Genomic DNA, 25,452 nt, shown 5'->3' with positions numbered 1-25,452 from the left:
CCCCCCCTCCCCCAAAGTCCCTTCTGATGTCACTAGACTTGGTAAAGTTAGGCCTGGTCACCCTCCCACCCTACCCTGGGGTCTCCTATTCCCCAAAGCCCAAGGGTTGGGCTTAATTGCACCCCTAGGGCCACCCCAGAGCTTCCTGCCCCTTAAGGAGACTCCCCCATTGTGTCCTATTTGACTGTGGGGCAGACTTTGACATGGCCAGGTTTTAAACTACTGGGAGCCCCTGATTATTTGATAATTGTAAGCATTTTGCTGAAAACTAACTTTTGTGCAATACTGAACCTCAAAAGGCCACAGGGAGGAAAGGATTGGACGAGACTGGTAGAATCTGTGGGAGAGAGCATTTTAACTGGAAAGAGATGGTGGGAGGGGTGGGGGAGGGACTATGACCAGGTCCCTGGGGAGGGAGATGGCCCTGCACTCAGGCCCCCGACCCATCCGGCCTCCCCAGCCTCTCCTGTCAGATGTGTGAACACTGCTTGCCACGGCCCCCTTCCCCCGGTCAAGTGTCTTTGCTCCCCTGGGGAGGGGGTTTCAGTGGGTCCAGGCTGGGCTGTGACTGCTCCTTCTCTCTCTTGCACAGGTGTCCGATGGCTCTGCTCCCAAGCTGGCATCTGGGTGCTGGAGGGCGTGATGACCTGGGGTCCCTGCTTTGGGCCTGGCCTCCCTAAAGTCTACACACCTGTGCATCTCTTCATTTCCTGGATCCAAGTTAGGGTCTTGAATGTCTCCTTTGCCATGTCAGCCAAGAGGCACCTACAGGCCTGCCCCAAGACAAGACAGTAGTTAGTGAAGGTTGTCAGCCTGTGGAATCCTGGGTTTGAAACCTGACTCAGCTACTTACCTGCTGCTGTGATTGTGTCCAAGTTACATCTGCTGTCTGAATCTGTTTCCTCCTCTGTAAAAAGGAGATGTCTTCAATTATTCATCCATTCGACAAGTTAGTAGTTACTGAGTGTTTACTATGTGCGAGACCATGAGGCTACAAGACTGACATGGTCCTGGGACTCATTAAACTGGCAGTCTAGTGAGGGAGGCAAGCATTAGCCCAGATTATGAAATAACAAACGTGCAAATACAAACCATGGCGAGCGCTAATAGGAACTGGATCCGTGTGTTAACAGCTGTGACTTACTCAGGGCAGCCAGGGAGTAACCATCATTTGAAAAGGGCCTTAGCAGACCCATGGGTTCTGGCCATTGACTCCCCTTAGCGCTGGCTCACTGCGGGGCCAGTGGCTGCTCCTCCGTGGGCCTCAGTTTCCCCAACTTCACACTGAGGAGCGGTGGATTGGATGTTAAGTGTTCTTGAGCCTCCCCAAGTTTGTTTAATAAACTTTTTCTCTGGCTGGGCACCATGGCTCTAGCCTATAATCCTAGCATTCTGGGAGCCCCGAGGCAGGAGGACTGCTTGAGCTCAGGAGTTCCAGACCAGCCTGAGCGAGAGCCCATCTCTACCAAAAACAGGAAAATTAGCCTGGCGCTGTGGCTTTTGCCCGTGATCTCAGCATTCTGAGAGGCCGGGGCGGGAGGATCACTTGAGTTCAGCAGTTCGAGATCCGCCTGAGCAAGAGCGAGACCCGGTCTCTACTAAAAATAGAAACATTAGCCAGGTGTGGTGGCATGCACCTGTAGTCCCAGCTACTCGGGAGGCTGAGGCAGGAGGACCGCTTAAGCCCAGGAGTTTGAGGTTGCAGTGAGCTATGACACCACTACACTCTAGCCCAGGTGACAGAGCAAGACTCTGTCTCAAAAACAAAAAAAATAGAACTTTTTCTCAAAAGCCACAAGGGCGCATCCCCTCCACCGGATGCAAGCTGCCTGGCCCCAGTTGGGGACCCTCCCATGAGCACTGCGCCTGCTAGCTTTAGCCCCGGCAGCGCCCTCCGCCGTCCCCACGCCGTCCCCCGCCCCCGCAGGGCCACAGCGCCTTCTAGTGGCCGAGGAGTATTTTAAACACTTGGCTTCAGGCAGGCTTGAGTCAGGGGCGTGTCTCCCCGTGACCCCGCTCTTTTCGTCTCCGCGCGTCGGGGCGGAGCAGGGCCGAGTCAGAGCGGACACATGCTCCCTGCGGGTGTAACTGGCCGCGCGGCGGGCCGGGTTCTACGCCAGCGGCCAACGCTTCCGCCCTCGTTCGCGTGGAGGGTCCTAGCAGCCCCAGAAAGGGGTGGGGCCGCGGAGCCCCGCCCTCTTTAGGCCCCGCCTCTCGTGCCGTTCCGCCCTCCCGGCGGCTCCCACTGACTGCGCCTGCGCAATGCCGTACACGCAGGCAGTGGCTTTCGCGAAGGTGTCGCTGCAGAGAAACACGTCCCGCGCGCCACGCCGTCTGTTTCTAGGGCAACCGCGGCGCCTCTTAGCAACCGCGCGCGCGGCCTAGGTGGGTCTCTCGAACCCCCAGCCCTGCCATGGCGGCCGGGGGTCCTAGCGTCTTCCTACTCATGGTCAACGGGCAGGTGGAGAGCGCCCAGGTAAGCGGCCGTGGACCCCGCCGGGGCCCGCCCCCCAGCGCCCCCCAGGGCCCTTTCCCGTAATCCCCTGGGCTGCTGTGTGGCCCGCGGAGAGCCATGTCATTCCTCCGAGCCTCTCGGTTGGGCGGGGGAGGGGAGCAAGCGTTGGAGAGGCTTGGCGCGAGGTTGCTGGGAATCCTTAGCCTCGATGTGCAGGTGTGGAAACAAACAGCACGGAGATCACACTCGGCCAGGCCTGTGGCCCTGGCTGGTATCGCGCCCACTAGGTTGAGTCACGGGCCAGAGCCTCCTGGGTGTAACAGGAGGATCCGCGCCGCGTGCCATGCGCAGGGAGCGCCCCGCGCTCAGAACTCCCAGGGCGAACTTGAATTAGAATCTGGATGCTTTGGTTAGTCAGATCCAAGAATGGTGTGTGCGTGTCTGACCGAACCTACTCTCCATCCTCCTACACTTTATAAAAACCATTTATTATAAGTAAATATAAACTAGGCGCAGGGGCTCACGCCTGTAATCGCAACACTTTAAGAGGTGGAAGCAGGAGGATCACGTGAGGCCAGGAGTTTGAGACCAGCATGGGGAACGTAGCAAGACACCGTCTCTAACAACAGCAACAACAAAAACCCCTCGACATTCAACAAGTCCTTGCTATGCACCAAACTCCGTGCCCGGCACGGCTTATGCAATCCTTACAACAGCCTTGTGCGGTAGGTATCACTAACATCCACCTTTTACATCTGGGAAGACTTCCCCAAAGGATGTAGCATAGCTGGGAACTGAACCCAGGTCTGTCTGACCTCAAAGCTTTGCTACACTGTCCTTCCAAGCTGTTGGAGATGGTGTTTATTATTTATATTATTGTGAGGATTAACTGAGATGGCTCAGGGACAGCTCTGACAGGGCCTGTAGTAGTTGTCTCCTGCTTTCCTGTTTCGTCAGGGATACAGCTGTGTGCTCCCACCCTATCCTCTGCCACGGCCTCATGCCCAGATCATCTTCCCCTTTTCTCCGGCTCTATCCCATTAGGGGCTGTCAGCTGGGCTGGGTCACATGCCTATGTGCTCTCAGTGCCCACGCCCCCCACCACACACACACACTGTTCCTTCTCCCTCTGTGCTGGCTGCCTCCCTGTCTCCAGGCCCTCAGCTCCAGCCAAGCATGTCCTGGTGGCTTCCCGGGTTCTCAGACCTTTCACTTCAGCACCATGCCCTTAGACCTCGTCTGTGCCCACCCCTGTGCCAGGCACTGGGGACACAGAAAAGCATCAAACCTGTTCCGTGGAGTTGACAGACGTAGACACAGGCAATCAGTGCTTTGATGGAGGGAAGCACAGGGGCTGAAGGAGCCAAGAAGTAGCCCTTAAACCAGCCTAGGAGTTGGGGCAGGCTCCCAGCAGGATAGTTTTGAAGGATGAGCAGGAATCTTCCAGATGAAGAAATAGGAAGGGCATATCAGACAAGGCTCAGACCCAGGGGTGGCAGCAGCTCGGGACTCTCCCACATCCGAGTCCCCAGCCTCTCCACTAAACTCCATGTCCCCATCCCCAGCTGTCTCTGAGACCCCAGCCCAGTTGCCTCCTGTTCAGAATTGCTATAGGCTGCTAGCAGATGGATGCACCAGCCTCAGCGTGAGTCGCGGTAAACAGGATACATGTGTGCTTTTCCCACAGTTTCCAGAGTTCGACAACCTCTACTGCAAGTACTGCTTTGTGTATGGCCAGGACTGGGCCCCCACAGCGGTAAGCTGGGCTCTTGGGCCTTCGTGACTTGTGGTTTCCAAAGGTGTTTATCACACCCTTTGTCTCTGCATTCAGAACCATTGAGAGGTAGACACCAAGTTCAGAGGGAACCCAAACCTCAGTTTGTTCCTGGTAAAGCTAGAGCATAGAGCACAGCCACTGTTGGGCTCCCCGATCCATCCCCAAGACTGCACTCACTCACATACCCGATCCTGTGAGCTGGCGTGTGGCTGCAAAGAAGACCACATGGGCAGGGTCTTCCCAGCCACCCAGCCGGGAAGCGGCCGGGCTGTAGACACTCTGTGCCAGTCCCCTCACCGTTTGGCCTCTCCTCAGCCGCCGGGGAGGATGCTGGAGAGTCAGAAGGCAGAACAGGCGCTCTCCGGCCGAGACTTCCCAAGGGGCAGCCTGTCTCCACAGGAAAGGGACAGTGGTGACATCTTTGGCCAGCACCACACATTACTATTTGCAAAGCGCTTATTTAATTCTCACATCAGTTTAAGAAATTGAGGCTCAACTTATTTAACCTCCTCAGCCTCAGTTTCCTTATTTGTACAACTGAGATGATAATATTTATTTACCTTTCACCCATTCATTGACAGACTGTTGATTGAGAGTCTTCGGGGTGCTGGGGATACAGTGGTGAACAGAGCCAGACAGAAGTCCTGTCTTCCTGCAGTCCGCATTCTCTCCTGTGGGGGGACAGATAATCAATAGCACATATTCTAGTATTTAGCTAATAAGAACTGCTGAGGGGAGGTGAAGCCAGGAAGCAAGAGGACTGAAGGGTAAGAGGGAGGCTGGACTCAAGGCAGCCAGGGAAGGCCCCACTGAATATGTGACTTTTGAGCAAAGGCCTGAAGGAAGTGAGGGAACAAGCTATGAGGAAATCTGTGGAAAGAACTTCCCAGGCAGAAGGAGCAGAGAGTGCAAAGGTCCTGGGGCAGGGTGGCAGATCTTGTAGGGCTTAGAAGGTCAGAGTAAAGACCATGACCTTTCCTCAAGGGGAGATGGGACATCACTGGAGAGTTTTGCACATGGAAGAAAGTGACCTGACTCATGTTTTAAAAAGATCCCTCTGGCTTTTATGCTGAGAATAAATTGCAGGTACAAGGGCAAGAGCAGGGAGACCAGCCGGCTGTGACAGTGGCACACGTGGGAGAGCAGGGCGGCAGCAGTGGGTGGTGAGGGGTGGCTGGATTTCAAGTATACTTTGAATATTGAGCTGACAGGTTTTCCTGTTGGACAGATGTGGAGTGTGAGAGAAAGAAGGGTTACGAATCACACTAAGGTTTTTAGGCTGAGCACTTGGAAGTAGAGGGCTGCCTTCAGTGAGACGACCACGGACAGAGCAGATTTGGGACAGCTCCGAGAGCTCAGCCCAGCACGGGTTACGGTTGAGATGCCCACTAGATATCCAAGTGGAGATGCGAGGTTGGCAGGGGGAGATGGGGCGATGCTGATCTGGAGTTCAGAGGCGAGGACCAGGCTGGAGACATGAATTTGGGAATTGTCAACTTCTAGACCACATTGAAAGCCGTGAGATCAGCAAGTACAGGTAGAGGAGCCGGCCAGAGACGCAGCCTCAGGACATGCGACGCTGGGAAGGAACCGGCAAGAGCAACTAAGCAGGAACCACCCGGTGAGGTAGAAAGACCCAGAAGCAAGGGAAGAAAGTGTATCAAGAAGCAGGTCAACTTCCAGAAGTGATCAGCTGTGTCAGATGCTTGTGATGAGTCAAATAAAATGAGGACAGAAATGACCATGGATATAGCAATGTCAAGGTCACTGGTGTTATTTGAAAAAAACCTTTGGTAGAGTGGGGGAGCCAGTAGTCAGGTTGCAGTGCGTTCATGAGAAAACAGCAGAGGAAGAATTGGAGCTGGTGAGTGTGACAACTCTTTTGAGGGGTTTTGCCATAAAGGGGAGGAAAGAATCAGCAGGCAGGTGGAGGAGGAGGTAGAATCAGCAGAGATCGCTTGTGATTGAGAAAATCATACATACGGGTATGCCAAGGGGGATGCCCGGGTGAGTGGTGGTAGAGGTGGGGCAGTGCAAACAGTGTCAGTGCCATTGCCTTCAGCGAGGCAAGAAGGGACAGGATCTAGTGCCTGGGAGAGTGGCTGGCCTGCTGTGTTGTCACGCTTTGATAAGGTAATGCATTAAAGTACCAGACTAAGAGGCGCTCTGTTACTTCTTAGGCCCATTTTTTTGCAGGTTAGTGTCTTGGTAGAAGGTAGCTGAGGAAACAGCTCTGCCAGCTGCCCACCCAAGGCAAGGGGAGGAGCCATGGCAGCCTGGTGCTCAGATACCAGTTGACTCTGTCATTGTCCCCACAGGGTCTGGAGGAGGGGATCTCACAGATCACATCCAAGAGCCGAGATGCATGCCAAGCGCTGGTGTGGAACTTCCCCATCGACATCACCTTTAAAAGCACCAACCCCTTTGGCTGTGAGTCTGCAGAGGCCCTGGGGGACAGGGGCCCAGAGCTTGCACGCAGCACTCCCAGGGCAGCCTCTGCCTCGTCCCACCCACCACTGTCCACACTCATGTCATCACTACCTGTCACCTGGGCTCTTGCACCAGCCTTTGATGTTCTCTCTCTGGCCACCTGGCCTTTTCCCTCCTCTTCCTCATCCCCACTCCAACCCAGTTCACCTACATGCTGTGCTGCTGGCCTCGTGCAAGTTCAGAGAGGATCAGGTCAGGCCCCATGGACACCTTTGCTAGTCGCTGTGCCAGTGAAGGGCAGATCCCTGAGCCCGGTATACAGACGGCAGCCACCTGGCCTGGAGGTGTGACCCTGTGCCTCTTGACTTCCCGTGGCCTGTTGTACTCCAGCCAGACCCTAACGTTCGCTCCTCCTGTGCTAGGCCTCAAGTGTCCTCTTCTGAGCCTTTGTTCATGCTGTTCCCTCTGCCCAGATACACTTCCCACATCCTACCTCCTACCTCCTTCCCAAGGGCTTACTTGCTTGCAGTGTTCACCTCCTACTTTGGTCATTATTAACCGTTCTAATTGTTTCCTTTCACGTAATAAGTACCTACTGTATGCAAACCCTGGGGTTAGGCTCCATGGGGGCTATGAATACTTTATGTGGATTTGTCCAAGCTTCCTAGTCCTATCTGGCAGACAGACTTCTCTCCATTTCTTTTCCCATCTTGGGAAACTGAAACTCAAAACTGGTATCACTTGCCTTCTGCTTTCCAGCCAGTAGCCGAGTGTGGATTTAAAGTCAGCCCTATCTAATTTCATAGTCCAGGCCTTTCTACTGCATGTGGCCTGGGTCCAGGTTCACCAGAGTGCAGCAATTCTGGAACAGGGGCTGCCTGTGGTCCTTCTGGGCAGGGACGTCCATCCTGCTGTCATCATCCCTTAGTAAGAGCTTTGGTAGACTTCCTGGAACAATGCACCAAGTGGTAGGAACAGCCTGCTCCCACTGAGGATGGCTAGGAGAAGTGAATAAAATACTAAAAAACAAAAACAAAACACAACTACCTTGAAGTCTTCAGAGAGTTAGCAAAGTAGTGGAGATCTACCAGGCAGGATCCAGGAGAACAGAAGTCCAGAGATGTGACCCCAGTTGGATCTCCCCTGAGAGTGTTTGCTGATTCCAACAGAGGTGACTGGGAGACTCATCAAGGCCTTTGACAGCCTCTCTGGGCCCAGGGGACAAAAACTCATGTTCAGAACCCTCTAAGGGGTTGCTGAGGCAGAGGGCCTCAGGGAAATCTTTGCAACTTGGATTGAGCCCTCAAAGAGCTGCCCTAGAACTAAAGGAGAGATGGAAGTAGGGCAGCCTCACGGGGAGGCAGCCCGGCCTCTGATCATTCCAACCCCCTGATTTTTGGATTAAGCTCCAAAACTGTTATAGCCAAGCCACCTGGAAAAAGCAAATAGGAAACAGGAATCCTCAAATTATTCTATATTTTTTTCAAATATAATGTCTGGCATATAATAAGAGGCACATTAAGATAACATGAAGGATAACCAGCAAAAATAAGGCAAGAGATAAACAGGAACTCCAGATGCTAGAATTTTCAGATACATTCTTACCATGACCAAAAGAAAAAACATAATATTGACAATTATGGCAGAGAACTAGAGTATCTGACATTTTTAAAAGATTCTAATAGAAATTCTAGAACTGAAAAATGATAACCAAAAGTAGGAGCTCAGCAGATTAGACTAACTGAAGAGATAATAATACACTGAAAGCTCAAAGGAACATGTCTGCAATGAAATACAAGAATAGAAAATATAGATGAGAGAGCAGGAAACAGAATATATTAATAGTAAGTCTAAGGTATGTGATTGGAATCCCAGGAGAGGAGAGAGAACGAGACAGAGGCAATATTGGAAGGGATAAATAGCTGCAGTTTTTCCCAAAAATGATGAAAGACTAAGAGCCACAGATTCAAGAAGACAAGCCTCAAACAGGCTAAATGTAAGAAATCCATGCCTAGATGCATAATAATAAAGCAGATGGAAACCAAAGATGAAAAGACTTTGTCAAAATCCATTGAATAGTATACTTAAGACTTGTGTGTTTTGTTATGTGTAAATTTTATCTCAAGAACTATGAAAAAATGTTGAGCTCTAGTTAATGGTACACATAATGAAGTATTTTAAAGAAAGTGTACACTGGCTGGGCATGGTGGCTCACGCCTGTAATCCCAGCACTCTGGGAGGCCATGGTGAGAGGATCGCTTGAGGCCAGGAGTTCAAGACCAGCCTGAGCAAGAGCAAGACCCCATCTCTACAAAAATAGAAAAAAATTTAACCAGGCATGGTGGTGTGTACCTGTAGTCCCAGCTCAGGAGGCTAAGGCAGGAGAATCGCTTGAGCCCAGGAGTCTGAGGTTGCTGTGAGCTGTGATGAAGCCATTGCACTCTAGCCCAGATGACCGAGCAAGATTCTGTCTCGGAAAAAAAAAAAAAGTACATATACAACTATTAGGTACCCATAAGAATTAAAAATGTTTTTAATTTAAAAAATGTTTTAAAGAGAAAGTGTACTGGTATCTGCAACTTTGAAATTCCTCAGAATAAGTAGGATGGATTGACTGAAGCATGGAAAGATAGGTGCTAAAGCTAGCATAGTCAGCCGTTACGGTAATCTAGGTAGTGAGTAATCAAGGAGTCACTGGGAAACTCTTTCACCTTTTCTGGGGGAGTAGAGTATTTTCTTTGGCCATAATGAAATTAAGTTAGGGATCAAAAACAAAAGGTTAATGATGTTTGAAAGATAAGAAAGTCACTTCTAAAAATAACCCATATGTCAAAGAAGAAATAATAATGGAATTTTGATTTAAATTATGGTGAAAATACTTGGCTATTTAAACTTGCAGGGGGCAGTTAAAATCCTGATTACACGGAAATTTTGTAGTTTTAAATGCATATGTTAGAAAAGAAGATAGGCTGGAAAATTAGTAATCTAAGCACCATTTTAAGAAATTAGTAAAATAACAGCAAATTAAACCCAAACAAAGTAGAAGAATGAGAAAGAGCAGAAATTAACAGGAAGCATTTACATTAGAGAAAGCATTTTCATTACATGAAAAAAGACAAGTTACCTTCTCACATATCAATTCAAAAAACTAAAAAGAAAAAAGTTGTTTTTTACAATTGAAACGTGCAGGTTAAGATGATCAATAAGAGAAGACAGAAATGGCAAGAATGAAAAAAGGGACATAATCACAGATTTTGCAGACAATGAAAAGATATTAAGAATAGCCATTTGCTAATACATTTGGCAAGTTAGACAAAATGGTCAAATTCCTAGAAAAATATAACTACCAAAACTGACACAAAAAGAAAGAGAATATGAGTAGTCCTGTATCTATTAAATTGAATCTGTAATTAATTAGAAATTTTCTTACGAAACTCCAGGCCCAAATGTCTTTATAGTGAATTCCACCAAATATTTAAGGAAGAAATAACACCAGGCTTACACAAAATTCTTAGAACCAAAAAGATCAAACGTTCCCCGACTTATTTTTTTAGATCAGCATTATTTTGATTCGAACGCCTGTTGAAGACATTAAAAAGAAGAAACTCAGCTGGGCAGGGTGGCTCACGCCTGTAATCCTAGCACTCTGGGAAGCCGAGGCGGATGGATCGCTTGAGGTCAGGAGTTCAAGATCAGTCTGAGCAAGAGCGAGACCCCCACCTCTACTAAAAAAAAAGACAAAATAGAAATTATCTGGACAACTAAAATATATATTTAGAAAAAATTAGCTGGGCATGGTGGCTTATGCCTGTCTGTAGTCCCAGCTACTTGGGAGGCTGAGGCAGGATTGCTTGAGCCCAGGAGTTTGAGGTTGCTGTGAGTGAGGCTGATGCCACGGCACTCTAGCCCAGGCAACAGAGCAAGACTCTGTCTCAAAAAAAAAAAAAAAAAAGGAGTTTACACTGATGCCCTTCTGGGGTGTACTCCCACCAGAGAAGTGTGCTGCCAAGAGCCTGTGCGACAGTGCTCAGCACTTCACTGTGTGCCACAGCCTCCAGAGGAGGGACAGACTGCCTGTCCGTCAGCACTAGAGTGAATGGTTACTGTGGCATATTTTGATTGTAGAATATAATACAGTGTTGAAAATTAGCAAAGCCCTGTACATGAAACCATTTGAGTGAATCCCACAAACGTAAAGAGGAAATATACATACTACATGATTTCTTTTTTTTTTTTTTTCTTTTCTTTTTTTTTTTTTTTTGAGACAGGGTCATACTCTGTTGTTGCCCACACTGGAGTGCAGTGGTGTCATCATAGCTCAGACTCATGGGCTCAAGCAATCCTCCTGCCTCTGCCTCCCGAGTAGCTGGGAATACAGTTGTGCACCACCATGCCTGGCTAATTTTTTTTATTTTTTATAGAGACAAAGTCTCACTATGTTGCTCATACTGGTCTCAACCTCCTGACTTCAAGTGATCCCCCAATTTCAGTCTCCCAAACTGCTGGGATTATAGGCGTGAACCCCTGCACCCACCCAGCCTATGATTCCTTTTATATAAAGTTACAAAAACATGGATAAAACTAAAATACCATGTGTGGGACACATTCTTTGGCAGTGAAGGCTTAAAGAAAAGAGTGGGTTTCCTGCAATTCAGAAGAGTGGCCACCTTTGGTGGGGGGTAGTGAAGGGAGGGGTGCAAACCCAACCCTAATATTTTGTGAGTGCTTACTACACATAGGCTCTATGCCAAGTGTTTCAGAGATGAGGAAACTGAGGGGCAGAGAGGTTAGGTAACTTGCCTGAGGCCACTGAGGTGGCAGGATTGGAGCCTGGCAGGCCACCTCCGGGCCCTTCCTGGGCCTCACTGCCTCACCTGGGGCGATGATCTCTCCCTTACACGTAGAGGACAGAGAAACTAACGAGGTGAAAGCACCTAACGTGACCTGATGTTAGCAGGAAACAGGCGTCATTGTTAATTTTTAAAGGCAGCTGCCCAGAAGGTCTTTGTTTTCTAACTTCTCTTCGACACCCCCAAACCAAGCCACTCGCCCCTGTCCTGTGAGCCCGTCTGGTGCATGCCTGACTGTGACCGTCTCCGTGAGGAAGGAAGCGCCCAGAGAGCAGGCAGGCCCTTCCTCTGCTCTCATCTCAGCTGGGGACCAGTGCCTAGCACAGGGCCTGCAGAGGCACTTGCTGTGTCCGTCAAGTGACAGAGTAGGAACACCATTTTGGCTCTGTCTCCCCAGCTGTGAGAGGGGTGGTGGAGAGTGCCTGCCCAGGCATCACTGGAGGCGCAGGAAGTACCAGGGTGGGCAGAAGCCCTTGGTGCAGTCTGGGTTCCCACATCTGTTCTGCCTTCCCTCAAGCCTGCAGCCCCAGGGCTTTGAGCACCATCCTGTGATTCAGCCCGACACCCCCTATTCTCTGCCCTGCACCTCCCCTGTGTTTCCCCACCTGCCAACCCCCTGCCTTGTCCTTCCCAAGGGCCACAGATTGTGCTCAGTGTGTATGGACCAGACGTGTTCGGGAACGATGTGGTCCGCGGCTACGGGGCGGTGCACGTGCCCTTCTCACCTGGCCGGTAGGTCCTCACTCTCACCTGGTCGCTGGACCTCAGCCTGTCTCTCACTGGGCCATGCTCGCCTTGGGACCCAGGCACCCTCAGCAGGGCTTGTCCTGGGGACAGACATCACCTCATGTGTCCCGGGTTCAGGCTGGGAATCCTCTGGGGCCCCCCAGGGGCCTGGGCAGCTTGGCATGGAGGGTGCGGGGGTGCAGCGCGGAGCTGGGAAGAAAACACACGCAGGTGGGTGGCGAGGCTCATGCTGCCAGCTGCACACCAGGCGGGGTGGGGAGGGAACGGGCCCTGAAAAGGAAAAGACCCTCACGGACTCTGACCTCTGTGAGGCTGGGCCCGGGTGGTGGTCACTGGTGTCTCCCGCGCTCAGCCAGCGCAGGTTAGATTTGTTGGCATTGACCTCGACTCCACCACGCTGCACCGGCCTGATCTGTGAGTGTTGCTGCTTGCGGCTCACTGGAGGCTCAGAAAGCTCCGTCACTTGCCTGTCGCTCTGCATCTGTCTGCGAAAACATTTGTTTCAGGCACAAGAGGACCATCCCCATGTTTGTTCCGGAATCTACGTCTAAACTGCAGAAGTTTACAAGGTGAGTTTTCTACCCTAACCCCTAGCCCCTCTTCCTGATCTAGAGGAGGAATGGGTGTCACATTTCACCCCTCTTTAATGTGCCTGGTCACCTCCTCAGATCTTCAAGTCGCTCCACTGAGTGGGGACAACTAGAAACAGGTCCCATGGGGGTGCTGAGAGTCACTGGGCTCCCTACAGCCACTGTTCTAGCAGCACGCGTCCACGCAGCTTTACTCCATGCCTTGTTAAAAGTCTTTGTGTCGGATGGAGCAGAGGAAACACTCTTGTCTAATGGGAAAATGCTCATGACATACTGTGACTTTAAAAGGTAGTAAACAGGATACAGCAGTATGAGCTGAACACCTTAAAACAGTAATAAGATAATGGGTAGCTTTTCTCAGTAAGTGACTAAATGCCTTTACATATGGGGCCTCTGGGAGGAGCTGACATTTGAACAGAGACTAGAGCAGCCACTGTGGCAAGATGGGGGTGGGGGGAGAACATGGTGGGCACAGGGAACAGCATGTTCCAGGCCCTGAGGACAGTGTGGGCCTTGCATGTTAGGGGCAGCCAGGATGTCTGGCTGGTAAGTGGTGAGCATGGTGAGACGTGGGGAGATGCCAGGGGAGGCAGGCAGGGCCAGGACACGAGGGCCTGTGGGGAGGCCCAGGATGTCTGGAGGAAGCCCCAGGGGAGGGCGTCTTACCCCTTACCATGTCCAGGTTGGGGATGGGGGTGCGGGGTGTTCAGCCGAGCCCTGGCTGGCTGACTTGGGGGCTTGCGATGGAAGCGCCTGTTGGCACAGCTCAGCTGCAAGCCACTGCTGCCCCCAGCAGGTCAGTGAAGCTGAGAGGAGGTGGACGACTCTGGGTTCCTGGGTGGCAGCTGGCCGACGGCCCCTGCGGGCCTGGCCAGTACCGGGGTGAAACCTGGCCAGAGCCCTGCTGGGCAGAGGATGGCATCGAGCCTCAGCGCTGAGGACGCTTCCCTGAGCTCTGAGGCCTGTGGCGGGGAGGGACAGCAGTGCCTCCATTGGCCTCAGCCCAAGAATTTAGGTTCCCATTGCCCCTAGGAGCCCCTCTGGGAGGCTACCCTGTGGGAAGAGACTTCTTTACCAGGTGCCCTGGGCCAGTGCCACCTGGAGGTGACAGCACCCACCCCACAGGGCTGTCAGGGAAGCAGTGGAGCAGTGCACATCTGTGGGCTTGGGGAAGAGTAAGGGGCTTTGAGAGTAGACACAGAGGCACGTGGGCCTGCAGGTGGGCACTCTGAGGAGAGGGCTCTGTACCCACAGAGGCCTATGGCTTGCAGAGCAGCGAGGTTTGTGCCTGTGCCTGAGGGACAGCAGCCCAGTGCAGGGGCCGTCTCCACCTCTTTTGAGGGGCCCTCAACTGGGCACGGCAGCATGTGCTCGCATTTTAAACACCACTTGATGGGCAAACTCTTCCCAGATGACACGGGTGGGGTGTCCATGGAGGCTCCCTGCTCAGGCAGAGCCCTGGGGGCATCTCGACTCCTCTCTCCCTCCCCTCCCAGCACCCTCCAGGGCTCCCCCTCTGCTCCCCATGTCTGTCCTTCCTCAGCCTAAAGGGCCTACCCATAACATTCTCTGCCCCCTATTAGTTTCCCACAGCTGCTTCGACAAAATGCCACAAACTTGATGGCTTAGAACAACAGAAATGCATTCTCTCACACAGTTCTGGTGAACAGGAGCCCAAAGGCAGTTATCACTGGCCCAAAACAAGGCATGGGCAGGGCCGCACCCCCCACAGGCCCTGGGGAGACTGTTCCTTGCCCCTTCCAGCCTCTGGCGGCTGCTGGCCTGCCTTGGCTTATGGCCGCCTCACTCCAGCCTCTGCCTCCGTGCTGTCAAATCCCCCCTGCCTCCCCTTCGTGTAGGGATGCGTGTGACGGCATTCGGGGCCCTCCTGGACCATCCAGGCCCTTCCCAGCCGAGCTCCTTGGCTCCATCACGCCTGCGAAGGCCTCTTTTCTAGATAAGGTCACATTCACGGTTTCCAAGGACTGGGACTTGCTATCTTTGGGGGCCATTACTCAGCCTACTGTGGCTCCCCCAATCTAGTCTTCACTAGCAACAAAAACGGTGTTCCCGGGACAGCTTTGGCCATGCCCTTCCCCGCTCGAGCCTGCCCAGGCCCATCCTGCGCCTTTAGCATCAGCTTGGCTGGAAGGCTGCGCGCCCTGCTGTGGGGCTCGCTCCTCCGGCCCACTGGGTCCTTCCCGCCCCAGGCCCTTGCCTGGAACATTCTCCCAACAGTCTGGCCTCTCACGCCCGGTCCGCCGGGCAGACTGCCCTGGTGGAGCCCGGGGAGAATTAAAAACGCAGTGAGCATGGTGGCTCCGTGTATTAGCACTTGTGGCCCGTCGGGCTCAGTGGCACTGCTTCCGGTGCCCCAGTCCTCACAGCCGCCTCAGGTGGGTGCTGCCAGAGCCCTGCCCTAGGGTGGAGTCGCAGAGAGAGGCAGTGGCCCGCCCAGACTGTCCCCTTCTGGAGTGCGCACCCTGGTGTTTGTCTCCCTGTTCCCTCCCTCGCTGCGCCGCCCCGCGGCCGGCTGGGGCCGTCCCCTCGCTTCCCTTCCGAGACACCCTCCCCCGGAGCCCAGGGCCGGCGCTTGCCAGCGGGAGGGCTGGACGGTGGCTTGGACAGCCGTGCGTTGTCATGGTTACCAGCGGGCCCTCCCCGCCCCACGGCCGCACCCGCGCTGGGAGCCTGGCGGGGCTGGGGGGTCGGCGTCCCCCCGGGGGAGAACACGCGGGCCGGGAGGAGCTGCGGAGCAGAGGGCGCCTGTTGCCCGCGAGTCCCTCCTGCGCGGCTGCCGACCCGCCCGGCCGGGAACAGTGCACCGGCTTCTTTCCGGCTCGAGTGGGCGTGTCGGAGGCGTGGCCTGGACGCCAGTCCCCGGAGCCGGCTCCGCCAGGGCTGTCCCCGGGCCCTCGTGGCTGAGGGCTGCGCGCCTAGCAGGACTGCCTGGGGAGTCAGATGACAGTATCTGTCACCGCAGAGCATCCCAGGGCCACCGCCTAGGTAGGAAGGGTTTTATCTGGCTGTTGACAGAGTGCCTTCACCCCACCGCCCCATGAGGTAGGTGCCATATGATCCCCATTTTAGTTGGCAAGATTGAGATTCAGAGATGGGAGGTGACTTGTCCTAGATCCCAGGCTACTAAGAGGAAAAGCTCAGGGGCCCAGAGCTGGCCCTTCTGCCCACCTCACAGACTCTTGAGCCTCCTTCCCTGGGGGGAGGGGGGGTCCACACTGTCCCCTCCCCTCCCCCACTAAACTGCTGTCACCTTTCTGGAATTTCCACCTAGGTTCAGGCTGCACCCTCACCCAGCCCCAAATCCCTCAGCTTTCAGCCCCCCGTGAATCAAACCCATGGGAGACTGGGATGGGAAAGCGTGACACTCCAGCCGAGGAGGAGTGGGGCTGCTGAGACCTGGGGGAAACCCTGCCAGGCCTCCACTGGCTGTGTGACTCAGACAAGGGACGCTGATGGGCAGAGAGAGGGTGGGCTCGGGAAGGCTTTGCCCAGGGCCTGGCCCCTGGGGGAGGTGTTGGGGGAGGGATGCAGGTTTCTGAAACAAGGAGAGCCCACAGCTGGTGTCTGAGGCCAGGAATACCCAGGCGGGGCCCTGCTCACCCGTGTTCTCCTGTGTTCCCAGCTGGTTCATGGGACGGCGGCCCGAGTACACGGATCCCAAGGTGGTGGCTCAGGGTGAAGGCCGGGAAGGTAAAGCACGACGCCCCCCCACCGCACAGGCAGGTTGGAGCCTAGGTGGGACTAGGTGGGCTCAGTACCCAGGGGCCTGCCCGGCACCCGGGAGCTGGCCTAGGAACTTTCCCACATGAGGGCCTGGTGGGAGAACAGAGGGGTTGCCATGTCTGTCTGTCCCTGCTTCGGCCCCTTTGCCTTCCAACGAGAGACACAGTCCAGGCGCTGTCATTCTCATTTTACAGAAGAGAACCCTGAGGCAGAGAGATTCCCAAAGCAGCTGGGGTCTGTCTCTGCCCCAGCCCAGCCCAGCTGATGCTGACCTTCTGTCCCCAGTGACCCGTGTCCGATCTCAGGGCTTCGTCACCCTCCTCTTCAACGTGGTGACCAAGGACATGAGGAAGCTGGGCTACAGCAGTCGGCCTGCAGACACACAGAGTGACCCAGGGCCCAGCCTGCCCCAGGGCACCCCCGGGTGAAGGCATCATCCCTGTGTGTCCCCAACCCTGAGTCTGGGCAGGCGGAACAGCCCTCAGATAATGAAGGGGCTGTCTTTCCGGAGTCGGCCACTGACCCATCAGCCTGAAGCACAGCCTGTGGGGGGGGCTGGGGAGGGCAGAGTAGTTTTATACAATAAAGTGCCACATTTTCAGAGAGCCCGGGCCTGGGGCTGCCTCTTTGCCCTTCAGTACCTCCCCCATGGGAGCAGGCCAGTGGGGGCCGCAGCCTTTTCCGATCCAGCCTCCAGGGTCCTCCACCCACCCCCCTGGCCCGCTGGGCCACCATGCTGGGTGGAAGCTGTCAGGAGGCCACACAGCAGGAGGCCCAGCCAGGACGTGAGCTCTGACATAACCTGGTTCTCCTGGTCACAGCTGTGTGGCCTTTCTGCACCTCAACGCCCGCATCCCTGAACCAGGCACAGCACCCAGCACCCAGGATTTCAGGGCCAGGCCCCAATCCTGCCAGCCGTGCTCCATGCCCAGCACCCCTCGGCGGGAAGGAGAGAATCCTGTTAGCAGAGCTGAATGGTGAGGTGCCGTGGGGACCCGCAGCCCGGGCAGGGGCGGGAGGCTGCTGGCTGGCTTTCTGGCAGGCCGCACAGCCCAGCAGCCTGGCCTCCGAGCTGCGCCTGGCCCGTCTGGGAGCTGAGCGCTTTCAGCACTACCGCGGGAGGCCCAGGGCCGGAGCTCCTCACCTGCCCCATGCAAAGGCCCTGAAACATCACAGGACACCTCGGGTGAGCCCTCCCTGCCCTGCCACAGAGCTTTCCTCAGCAGACATGGTGCGCTGGCCTAAATGCTGCCCTCGTGGGGTTCAAGGGAAGCCTTGCCTGGTCCCAGGCTCCTGGGCTCCTGCCAAGCTCCCACCTCCCAGCCTGAAAACCCGCAGCCTCAATGCTACACGCTGCCCTGCCTGTCACGGAACTTGCCCTGAGACCATCCAAACTGACCCTTTTCTGCCTTTTATCTCACTTTTAGGGCACTCCCATCTCCTGCCCCAAATCACTGTGCATTCTGGAACTCCTGGTCTGTCATCAGCAAAATTCCTGATTCTGACCATCTTCTCTGAATGGTGCCTGGGCTCAGACACCAGCTACGGGCTCTCCTTGTTTCAGCGACCTGCATCCCTCCCCTTCCCTCTACCTCTGGCCTTACCGAAACCCACTCTGTCCCTTGAGCCCTTTTAAGAAAGTCTCTTTTTCTTCCCACACCCGGTGTACCGTGGGCCTGGGGGTGTCCCTGCCCCCACTATGTTTCCAGAGCCCTTCTCATCCCTCCCACCAGCCTCCCACAGCCCAAGCCGTCAGATCACACCTCCGCTGTCAACGTCTACCGCAGCCTCGCCTGCCTTCCTTGCTTACCGTCTTGCTCCAGCTGTTCTTGGCAACACACTGTCCACGGGAAGGATCCTTCCGACAAGTGGCCTCTTCCTCAGCCTCTCACCTGCAATGATCTTGACCTCTACCCCTTACAACCACATATCCCCATGGTCTAGCCATTTCTTGTTCCTGGTGACTACTCTGCTCCCAAGATCTGGACCCAAGCATCCCTCCCTCAGCTGCCCCCTCCCCAACATGGCCCTTCCCCACTCTAGCAGTGCCTTGTGCCACCAACACTGCCAAGCCCCAGCCCCTTTCCTTGTGTGGAATTTCTGGTCATCGTGTACACGCCCTGGCCGGCAGACGTGCTTGGTGCCCGTGCCCTGCCTGCCTTTACACTCGCCTGGCACGACCTCAGCACCTGCCTGCTCTGCTGGGCATCAGGGCCTGTGGACTGGCCCACATTGGATCCGCGGCCCAGGTCTCATGTGGTCCCCAGCTCTGCCGGGAGTCCACTGTTTCCTTAGACTACTCCCTCCTGCGTTCTCAGCAAACCCTTCCACACCTCTGTCTCCTCAAACCTCCAGCACCCTCCCTGCCCCCTCAGCTGAAGAGCTCCCTGGGGTACGTGGAAGACGCAGCACCCACAGGGGCTTCTCCCCTCCTTCTTCTGTCTTGAGTCTTCCTCTTCCACAGGACCACTCTCGTCAGCCTTGGCTGAAAAGCTGAAAAGCAAAGGCCCTGCGCCCCCGTGCCACTCCAGTCCTCTGCCTCATGCCACGTCCTCCCCCCCGCCAGGCCACTGGCCTTCTTCCCCGTCACTGTCCTGAAACCTCCAGCCTGGCACGTCCACCTTCAATGGACGTTCAAGCTTCAGGCCACATTTGCCTGGCCTGTCAGCAGTTTGGACGTAGGTGGTTCACCCTCTTCTCATGATGTTTAATTGTTCGATTTTTTCCAACGTTAGGATGCTTAAACATAGAAAAGCTGAAATAATTTTACAGTGTGCACCACATCCCCACCACCTAGATTCTAGCAGTGACCACTTTCCCATTTAGTACGTGCATTTTCACATCTGCCCCACTGTGGGCTCTCCTTCAATCCATCCTGTTTCTAGTGCATTTCACAGTAACCGCAGACATCAGGAAACCACCTTCTGTATGTTTCAGCACAGTTATTAACTAGAGTTCAGTATTTGTCTTTAGTTATTGCTTTCTTTTGGGGGGGACATTAACATACAACAAAATGCATGACTCAAGTACCGTGTGCTGAGTTTTGAGGAATGCACGGCACATCGCCGGACGCTCAGAAAGCTCCTCACGCCCCTGCTCAGGCAAGGCGAGCGCGCGATGCGGTGAGCGTTGGAGGCCAAAGGCACGTGTGTGACTGGGAAGTGCAGAGCAGGGTAGACACGTGGGACCATCCACATAAAGGACAGTCACGGCATACAGCCTCCGTGTCCACCCTCACTTGGGGTCCATGCTGTCATCCACTGTGACAAAGCCGTGTGTTCACTGGACTATTTCCTTTTTCTCCTGGACACGCCAGAAGACTGCACCTCCCAGGCCCCTCGTGTCTGTGCCGGTCCCTGTGAGCAGTTCTGAGCCATTTCTCTTTCCCACTCGCTATCCTCCCCACTCTCGTCCACCACACACTTTGAGGCCAGGTGTTGAAGGTGGCAGCATCACAAGGGACAAGCCGGATCTGAGTCCCAGCTTGAAGGAGAGCTGCCAGGAGCATCTCCACAGGGCTTTTGTGAGTGAGAAATATGCTTTTTTTGTGTTCAGCCATAGAGAGTTTGGGGTTATGAGTTCTGCATAGCCTGTTCTATTCTAATTGATATGGAAATTGGTACCAGAAGTGGGTTTCTGCTCTAACCACAAAACAGAAACACACGAATGCCTGTGGCACTGGCGTGGCAGCTGTGTGGCAGGCAGGAGGAATCCACAGCCTGGACAGCAGGTCTGTGTTAGGCATGAACAAGACACTAGCTGAGATGCTCCTGTGCTAACTTGGGAGGCAGGTTATGTGCCTGCTGCACCCACAGCTCTAGGGGACAGGAACAGACGATACGATTGCAGCGTGCACTGGCTACTGCTCACTGCATTTTGGAAACCTCTCGCAGTAAAGAGATGAGCTCAGGAAAGAACTGGCCAGTTTGCAAGCAGAAATGAAAGGGAACAGAGAATCTAAAAAATTTTAGCATTCAAAGATTGGAAAAGGAGACTTTCTAGAACTCAAATGGGAAGAGATAAGATTGAAAATTGCTTTGAAGAATAAAGGCATAATAAAACTTCTCGTGAACATAGTAACTCAGGCTTTTGTTAAATACGGGGTTCAGGGGTGGCCTCCCCATCATGATCCCATATGGCCTCGTAGCTACCATGAAGTTGAGGTGCGGGGATAAGGCAGCACGGAAGTAAGGCAGGCGTGTTTCTAGCAAAGAACCTTACACATGTGCTTCCATCATCTATTGCTGTGTCACAGATTGCCAACAAACTCTGTTGTTTAAAACCACAAAGATTTATTATCACTCGTGATTCTAGGGGTGCCTGGGCTCAGCTGAGCGGTTCTGCTCCGCATGACGCTGGCTGGGGCTGACTACTCAAGATGGCGCATGTGGTTGGCAGCTATCTGGGAGCTCAGCCGGGCTACTGGCCGGAGCACTTTAGTTCTCCCCCACAGAGCCTCTCCAGGTGTGCGGACTTCCCACAGCATGGCAGCTGGGTTGCCAGCAGAGCATGTGAAGGGGCCAAGCCCCGTGTAAGTGTTCACTGAGCCCCTGCTGGCAACATGCCTGCTGATGTCCCATTGGCCCCGTCTAGCCACAGCCAAGCCCAGAGCATGCGTGGGGGACACACTGGGAGACAAGGTCCACCCGGGGCTCCCAAAGGAGCACTCAAGCCAAAATAATGCGATTATTGTACATGGAGCTGACTGGAAGCCCTGAGGCCAGCAGGTCGCCCACGTTTCTGACACAATTGTGTTTCCATCAGGTCCCCCCCTCCTCGGGCAGGGGGGCCTCACAGTCTGCCCCGCAGGGTTCCGGCACCGCCAAGGACCAGCTGCTGCCAGGCGCCTTCCACTCTGCTCTCCCCAGGGCAGACTGACTGGCCGCTCACCCTGTTCCACCATTTGTCATTGTCAGGGTGGCGCGGATGATGGGTCTTTATAGGCCGGGTCTGCCTCGCAGGAGAAAGCTCTGCACCCCACAGAGACCCCGAACTTGAAACTGGGTGCCAAGACGAGATGGGACCTTATGGTCTATGTGTGGAGAAGAGTAACTATTTGGTGGCCAGAGGGCCAGCTGTGGCAGTGACGGACGATGTGTTAACACCAAGCCCATTTCCGGTCCCCTGGCCACAAAGGAAGCCTGCGAGTCCCCATTCCCGCGCACCTGGTGGCGTCGGAACACAGGTGCAGCAGTGCACGTCCAGGCCCGGCCTGTGAGACATCTCCCCGCCCGCCCCTCCCAGGCTCCCCGAAACAGCAACCTCCAGGGTTATGGCAAAGACGCAGTCTCAGGTCAAAGGGGCTTGGGGCCCTGGTCACCAACTTTGTAAGAAATAAATTCCTGTTAAGCCACTGAGACACTTGTTACTGTAGCGTAGCCTAAAGCACCCCCACACCCCTCTTCCTCTCCTGTCACCTGCGCTGAACATGGCACCCTCTGCCCCCAGTCCTTGGCCTTGAGTCAAGCTTGTCTGCTCACCCCTGGTGGACCCTGGGGGCCAGGCGCTCCGTGCAGGGCAGCCGCCACACCTGCTGGCGTCCTCCCAGGCTCACGGCAGGGCCTCTCCGCCCACCCTCCCATCAGCACCTCCCCAGCCGCCCTGCCTCTGCCCCGTTCTCCTACAACGGGAACGCCTCTTCCACCTGGAGATGCGTGGCTGTCCTCCAGGCTCTGAGGGGATGCGGGCCCTTTGTACCAGCCAGCTGTTGCCACGACGAAGCTGCACAGCAAGCCACCCAAGTACCAGTGGCTCCAACAAGCACCTGCCCTCGGGAACCTGCTGGGGGCGGGGCAGCTCCTCTGTGGCCTGGGCGAGAAGGGAAGCAGAGCAGGGAGGCCTCTGGGGACGCGGCCTTGGCACAGGAACACCGCCACTTCCACCTCATTCAGAGCAGGAAGGGGTAAATGACCGTGGCCAGCACGTGCCTGACACACCCATGCAGACCACTTGTCGCACTGCCACCAGGGGCAGCCTCCAGCCCTTCCCCTGAGGTCCGGGCACCAGGACCAGGCCGGTGGCCATACTAACGGCAGGCCAAGCTCCCTCGTCTGCCCACCCTCCCCTGTGGCACAGGACTGATGAAGATGGGGTGGCAGAAAGACACAGCCGGAAACTGCATCATGATACAAATGATAAATTATATTTATGCAGTAAGTAAGTACCAACAGTGAGCACAAGTTCAGAGCCAGCTGCCGGCCCCTGGTGGCTCCCTCCTTCACGGTCCCCGTCAGGAGGGAGCACGATGGCAGCGGCCGGTGGCTTCATGATCAGTGCAGCAGGCAACAGGGACAACGTGCGCTCGGGATGGCCTGTGCCAGGAGCTGGGGTGGGGGCGGTCACGTTGGGGCCTCAAAGTCTCGTCAGCAAGAGCTCGTCTGTTACAAAGAATCACCGACCCCACGAAGTCGAGTCTGGTCTACTGACCTGTAAGGCTGGTCTGGGCCCGGCACCATTTGAGGGAAAGCACCTACCTGGGCAAGCACCCTGCTCCTGCACCCGACCGCGCCGCCCGCCCTCCCCCGGGCAGCGAGACCAGCCACCAGCCTTCCTGAATGGCATCCTCTGGTGCTGGGGGGGGAGTGGCTCCAGGGCCCAGAGAGGACAGCCGTGGAACAGCACAGGTGGGCAATCCTGCATGTCCTCCTGGCAGCCCAGAGACCATTTTAGATCTTAAATCTCCCCTGTGCCAGTGCTAAGGGTCAGATCTCCTTCCGGAACCAGAGAGGGGCTGGCAGGTGGTCAGCTGCCCTGGGAGCTGGAGGTGGGAAGTCCACACGGTGGAAAACGAGCCCGAAATGCCCGGTAGGCACGCTACCAGGACATGGGATTGGGGGAATGTCTCTTTCCTGGGGAGAAGCAAGTCTTTTCTGGTCTTTAATTTGTGACTTAATACTTTTTGTTTGTTTGTTTTACAGTGGTGGGTGGGGTGAGAACAGCAGAAGGCTGGGAGAAGGAGGTAATATTAGTGCATGTTTGTTAAAAAATCTTATCCCATGTGAGAATGATTTTTTTCTACATCTCCAAAGTGAGAAATGATTATTTTTAAGTCTGCAATTTAAAAACAAAGGAGTTAGCAGGTAGGTGGATCAGGGCCAGCCCTGGTCCCTCACCCCCGTCTCAGCCTGGGGACTGTCCCCTGGGGACCTGTGGGCACAGAAGCACCCCCCGCCCCTGGACAACTGCCATTTCCACATCATCCCCGTATGTAACCTGAGCGTGGGCTGAGACGGGAGCAGACACACAGGGTGAAGACATTTCTTCCGTTTCAGACTCCACTGTAAACAGAAGTCCTTGTTAATCCCTGCATGCCTTTAATTCACAAAAGGAATTAGTTGATAAAAATTGGTAAGTCACATTCATATGTTAGATTTTTTTCTTTATCTTTCAAGATGTTGATGTATCAGTAAGAAAAATAGCCTCTCTCTCAGGATCTAGCCAAAAAGGCTGAAAGTCAATCAGTTTAGTAATTGACCAAAAAAGGGAGTTAAAGAAAGGAAAAGGCAACTGGAGGCTAGGACTTTTTGTTGCTGTTGTAGTTTTTTTTTTTTTTAAATAAACATCACCTTTTATGTGTAATCAAATTCCCATATTTTCCCTATAAAGAATTTGCTTTCGTTTTTCCATAAGGCATTTTTTTGTCATCCAAACATCTCTTCTTTTCAAAATTTTCTTACAGAGTTAAAACCATAAATAAGAGGATTTAAACCACTAAAATGACACGTGCCAATATCTTAATTCAGCCAGACCTGGTAAATTCTATCAAAACTAGACAGTTAAATAAGAACCACGTTATAAAAATATTAGCCAAAAAAAGACTATTAGATAATTCTGCAAACTCAAATATGAAACTGTACTAAACAAAATATGTGCAAACGTATACAAGCATAGAGCCATGTGGCAGGGTTATGCTCAGATTAGTTTTAAAGCTCGCTCTAGTGGATTTAATTCAAGAGTTGTCCACGGTGGTGTTTACTTTGAACTCACACACGAGTCAAAGAAAAATAAAATATGCACAACCACTTCCCCAAAAGGTCAGTGTCTCATGGAGCCAGTGCTTAGTCCCATCCACACCTGGGACTGCCTGGGCTGTCCCTAGGGCTGGGGGCAAAGACCAGGAGACCGTCCCAAGTCCTGGACCAGGCAACGTCCCAGAGACCCTGGGGCTGAGGCTGGGGCAACACTGACAACTCCACCTCCTCGTCCGAGGCCTCAAAGGAGCCCTGCCAGGACCTGAGCGCTTGGGAAGAGGTGGCGAGAGCAGGCCAGGCTGGGGCAGGTGAGAGGCCTGCCTCGGAAGGCAAGGACTTCGTGCGACACTCTGAGGGTCGGGGCTGTAACGACAACCCTTTTATCAGGAAGCTGGAACTGAACAGCCCTAACACCCCCCACCCCAAACTCTGAGGCCCCATCCCACAAACGAGAGTCCCTGCTCGGTGTCCTCTGGCACAGGTGCTCTGGACGTCCCTCTGGGGGATCCCAGGCCCGGGGCACTAGAGAAGGAAAGGGTTGGTTGTGCCGGTGGCCTGAGCTGCTGATGGGGGGATGCCCACGCTGCCCACCATGTTCATCGTTGCGGGGCCCAGTGGCGTCAGAGAAGAACCACTGGCCCCCAGAGCTGAGTGTGGGGCCGCGGAGGTCATGGAGGCCACAGCCATGGGCTCCACCCCAGGGCCAGGCCCGAAGGACATGCTGGTGCCCGGGACGGGGCTGCCCCGCAGCTGGTTCAGCGTCAGCGGCTGGGGCTGGTTCACCTGGAAGGGGTTGACAGGGGCCGAGGCAGCGGCTGCACCTGGGGAGAGAGCAGGCGGGGCAGAGGCCGAGTGGTCAGGACAGCGCCGGCCCCTCCAACAGGCAGGG

General features: G+C 54.4%; 2 protein-coding genes and 1 long non-coding RNA gene across 8 annotated transcripts in view; 1 reads left to right on the top strand and 2 right to left on the bottom strand.

Annotated features, from left to right (window-relative positions):
* Nucleotides 1–426: 426 nt before the first annotated feature.
* Nucleotides 427–4,898, bottom strand: LOC123621112. The gene is made up of 4 exons (XR_006729008.1): nucleotides 4,793–4,898; nucleotides 4,530–4,619; nucleotides 854–907; nucleotides 427–773 (listed from the first exon to the last, which is right to left on the bottom strand). It is a non-coding gene; the product is annotated as an uncharacterized LOC123621112 (long non-coding RNA).
* On the top strand, nucleotides 2,250–17,198 carry B9D1 (B9 domain containing 1). Of its 4 annotated transcripts, none has more exons than XM_045526928.1 (7): nucleotides 2,250–2,476; nucleotides 4,143–4,211; nucleotides 6,551–6,662; nucleotides 12,148–12,244; nucleotides 12,766–12,828; nucleotides 16,493–16,560; nucleotides 16,879–17,198. In XM_045526928.1, exons 1-7 carry the CDS (start codon nucleotides 2,414–2,416, stop codon nucleotides 17,019–17,021), a joined length of 615 nt encoding a protein of 204 aa, XP_045382884.1. In that variant the 5' UTR covers nucleotides 2,250–2,413; the 3' UTR covers nucleotides 17,022–17,198. The 4 variants fall into 4 exon arrangements, 3 of the variants coding, with proteins under 3 accessions (XP_045382884.1, XP_045382886.1, XP_045382885.1); XR_006729007.1 differs by lacking the exon at nucleotides 16,879–17,198 and adding an exon at nucleotides 14,709–15,912 and having other exon boundaries at nucleotides 2,269–2,476; XM_045526929.1 differs by lacking the exon at nucleotides 2,250–2,476 and adding an exon at nucleotides 2,860–3,180.
* Nucleotides 17,199–22,713: 5,515 nt separating this feature from the next.
* EPN2 (epsin 2) overlaps nucleotides 22,714–25,452 on the bottom strand; it is a 79,157-nt gene continuing 76,418 nt past the window's right edge. For all 3 annotated transcript variants that reach the window (XM_045526924.1, XM_045526927.1, XM_045526926.1), the window contains one exon: nucleotides 22,714–25,384. In XM_045526924.1, the coding sequence (XP_045382880.1) occupies nucleotides 25,086–25,384 (299 nt within the window). In that variant the 3' untranslated portion in view covers nucleotides 22,714–25,085. The remainder of the gene's footprint in view (nucleotides 25,385–25,452) is intronic.

This window comes from Lemur catta, chromosome 15 (genome assembly GCF_020740605.2).
Source record: "Lemur catta isolate mLemCat1 chromosome 15, mLemCat1.pri, whole genome shotgun sequence".
NCBI classification, from domain to species: Eukaryota; Metazoa; Chordata; class Mammalia; order Primates; family Lemuridae; genus Lemur; species Lemur catta.
The sequence above is the reverse complement of the archived record's forward strand: the minus strand, read 5'-3'. Positions and strand labels throughout refer to the sequence as shown.

Excerpts from the sequence above, each read along its gene's own strand:
- B9D1 (XM_045526928.1), top strand. The coding sequence starts at position 2,414 with ATGGCGGCCGGGGGTCCTAGCGTCTTCCTACTCATGGTCAACGGGCAG. Across the intron at positions 4,212-6,550 it reads AGGACTGGGCCCCCACAGCG|GGTCTGGAGGAGGGGATCTC; the intron begins GTAAGCTGGGCT and ends TTGTCCCCACAG. Across the intron at positions 12,829-16,492 it reads AAACTGCAGAAGTTTACAAG|CTGGTTCATGGGACGGCGGC; the intron begins GTGAGTTTTCTA and ends CTGTGTTCCCAG.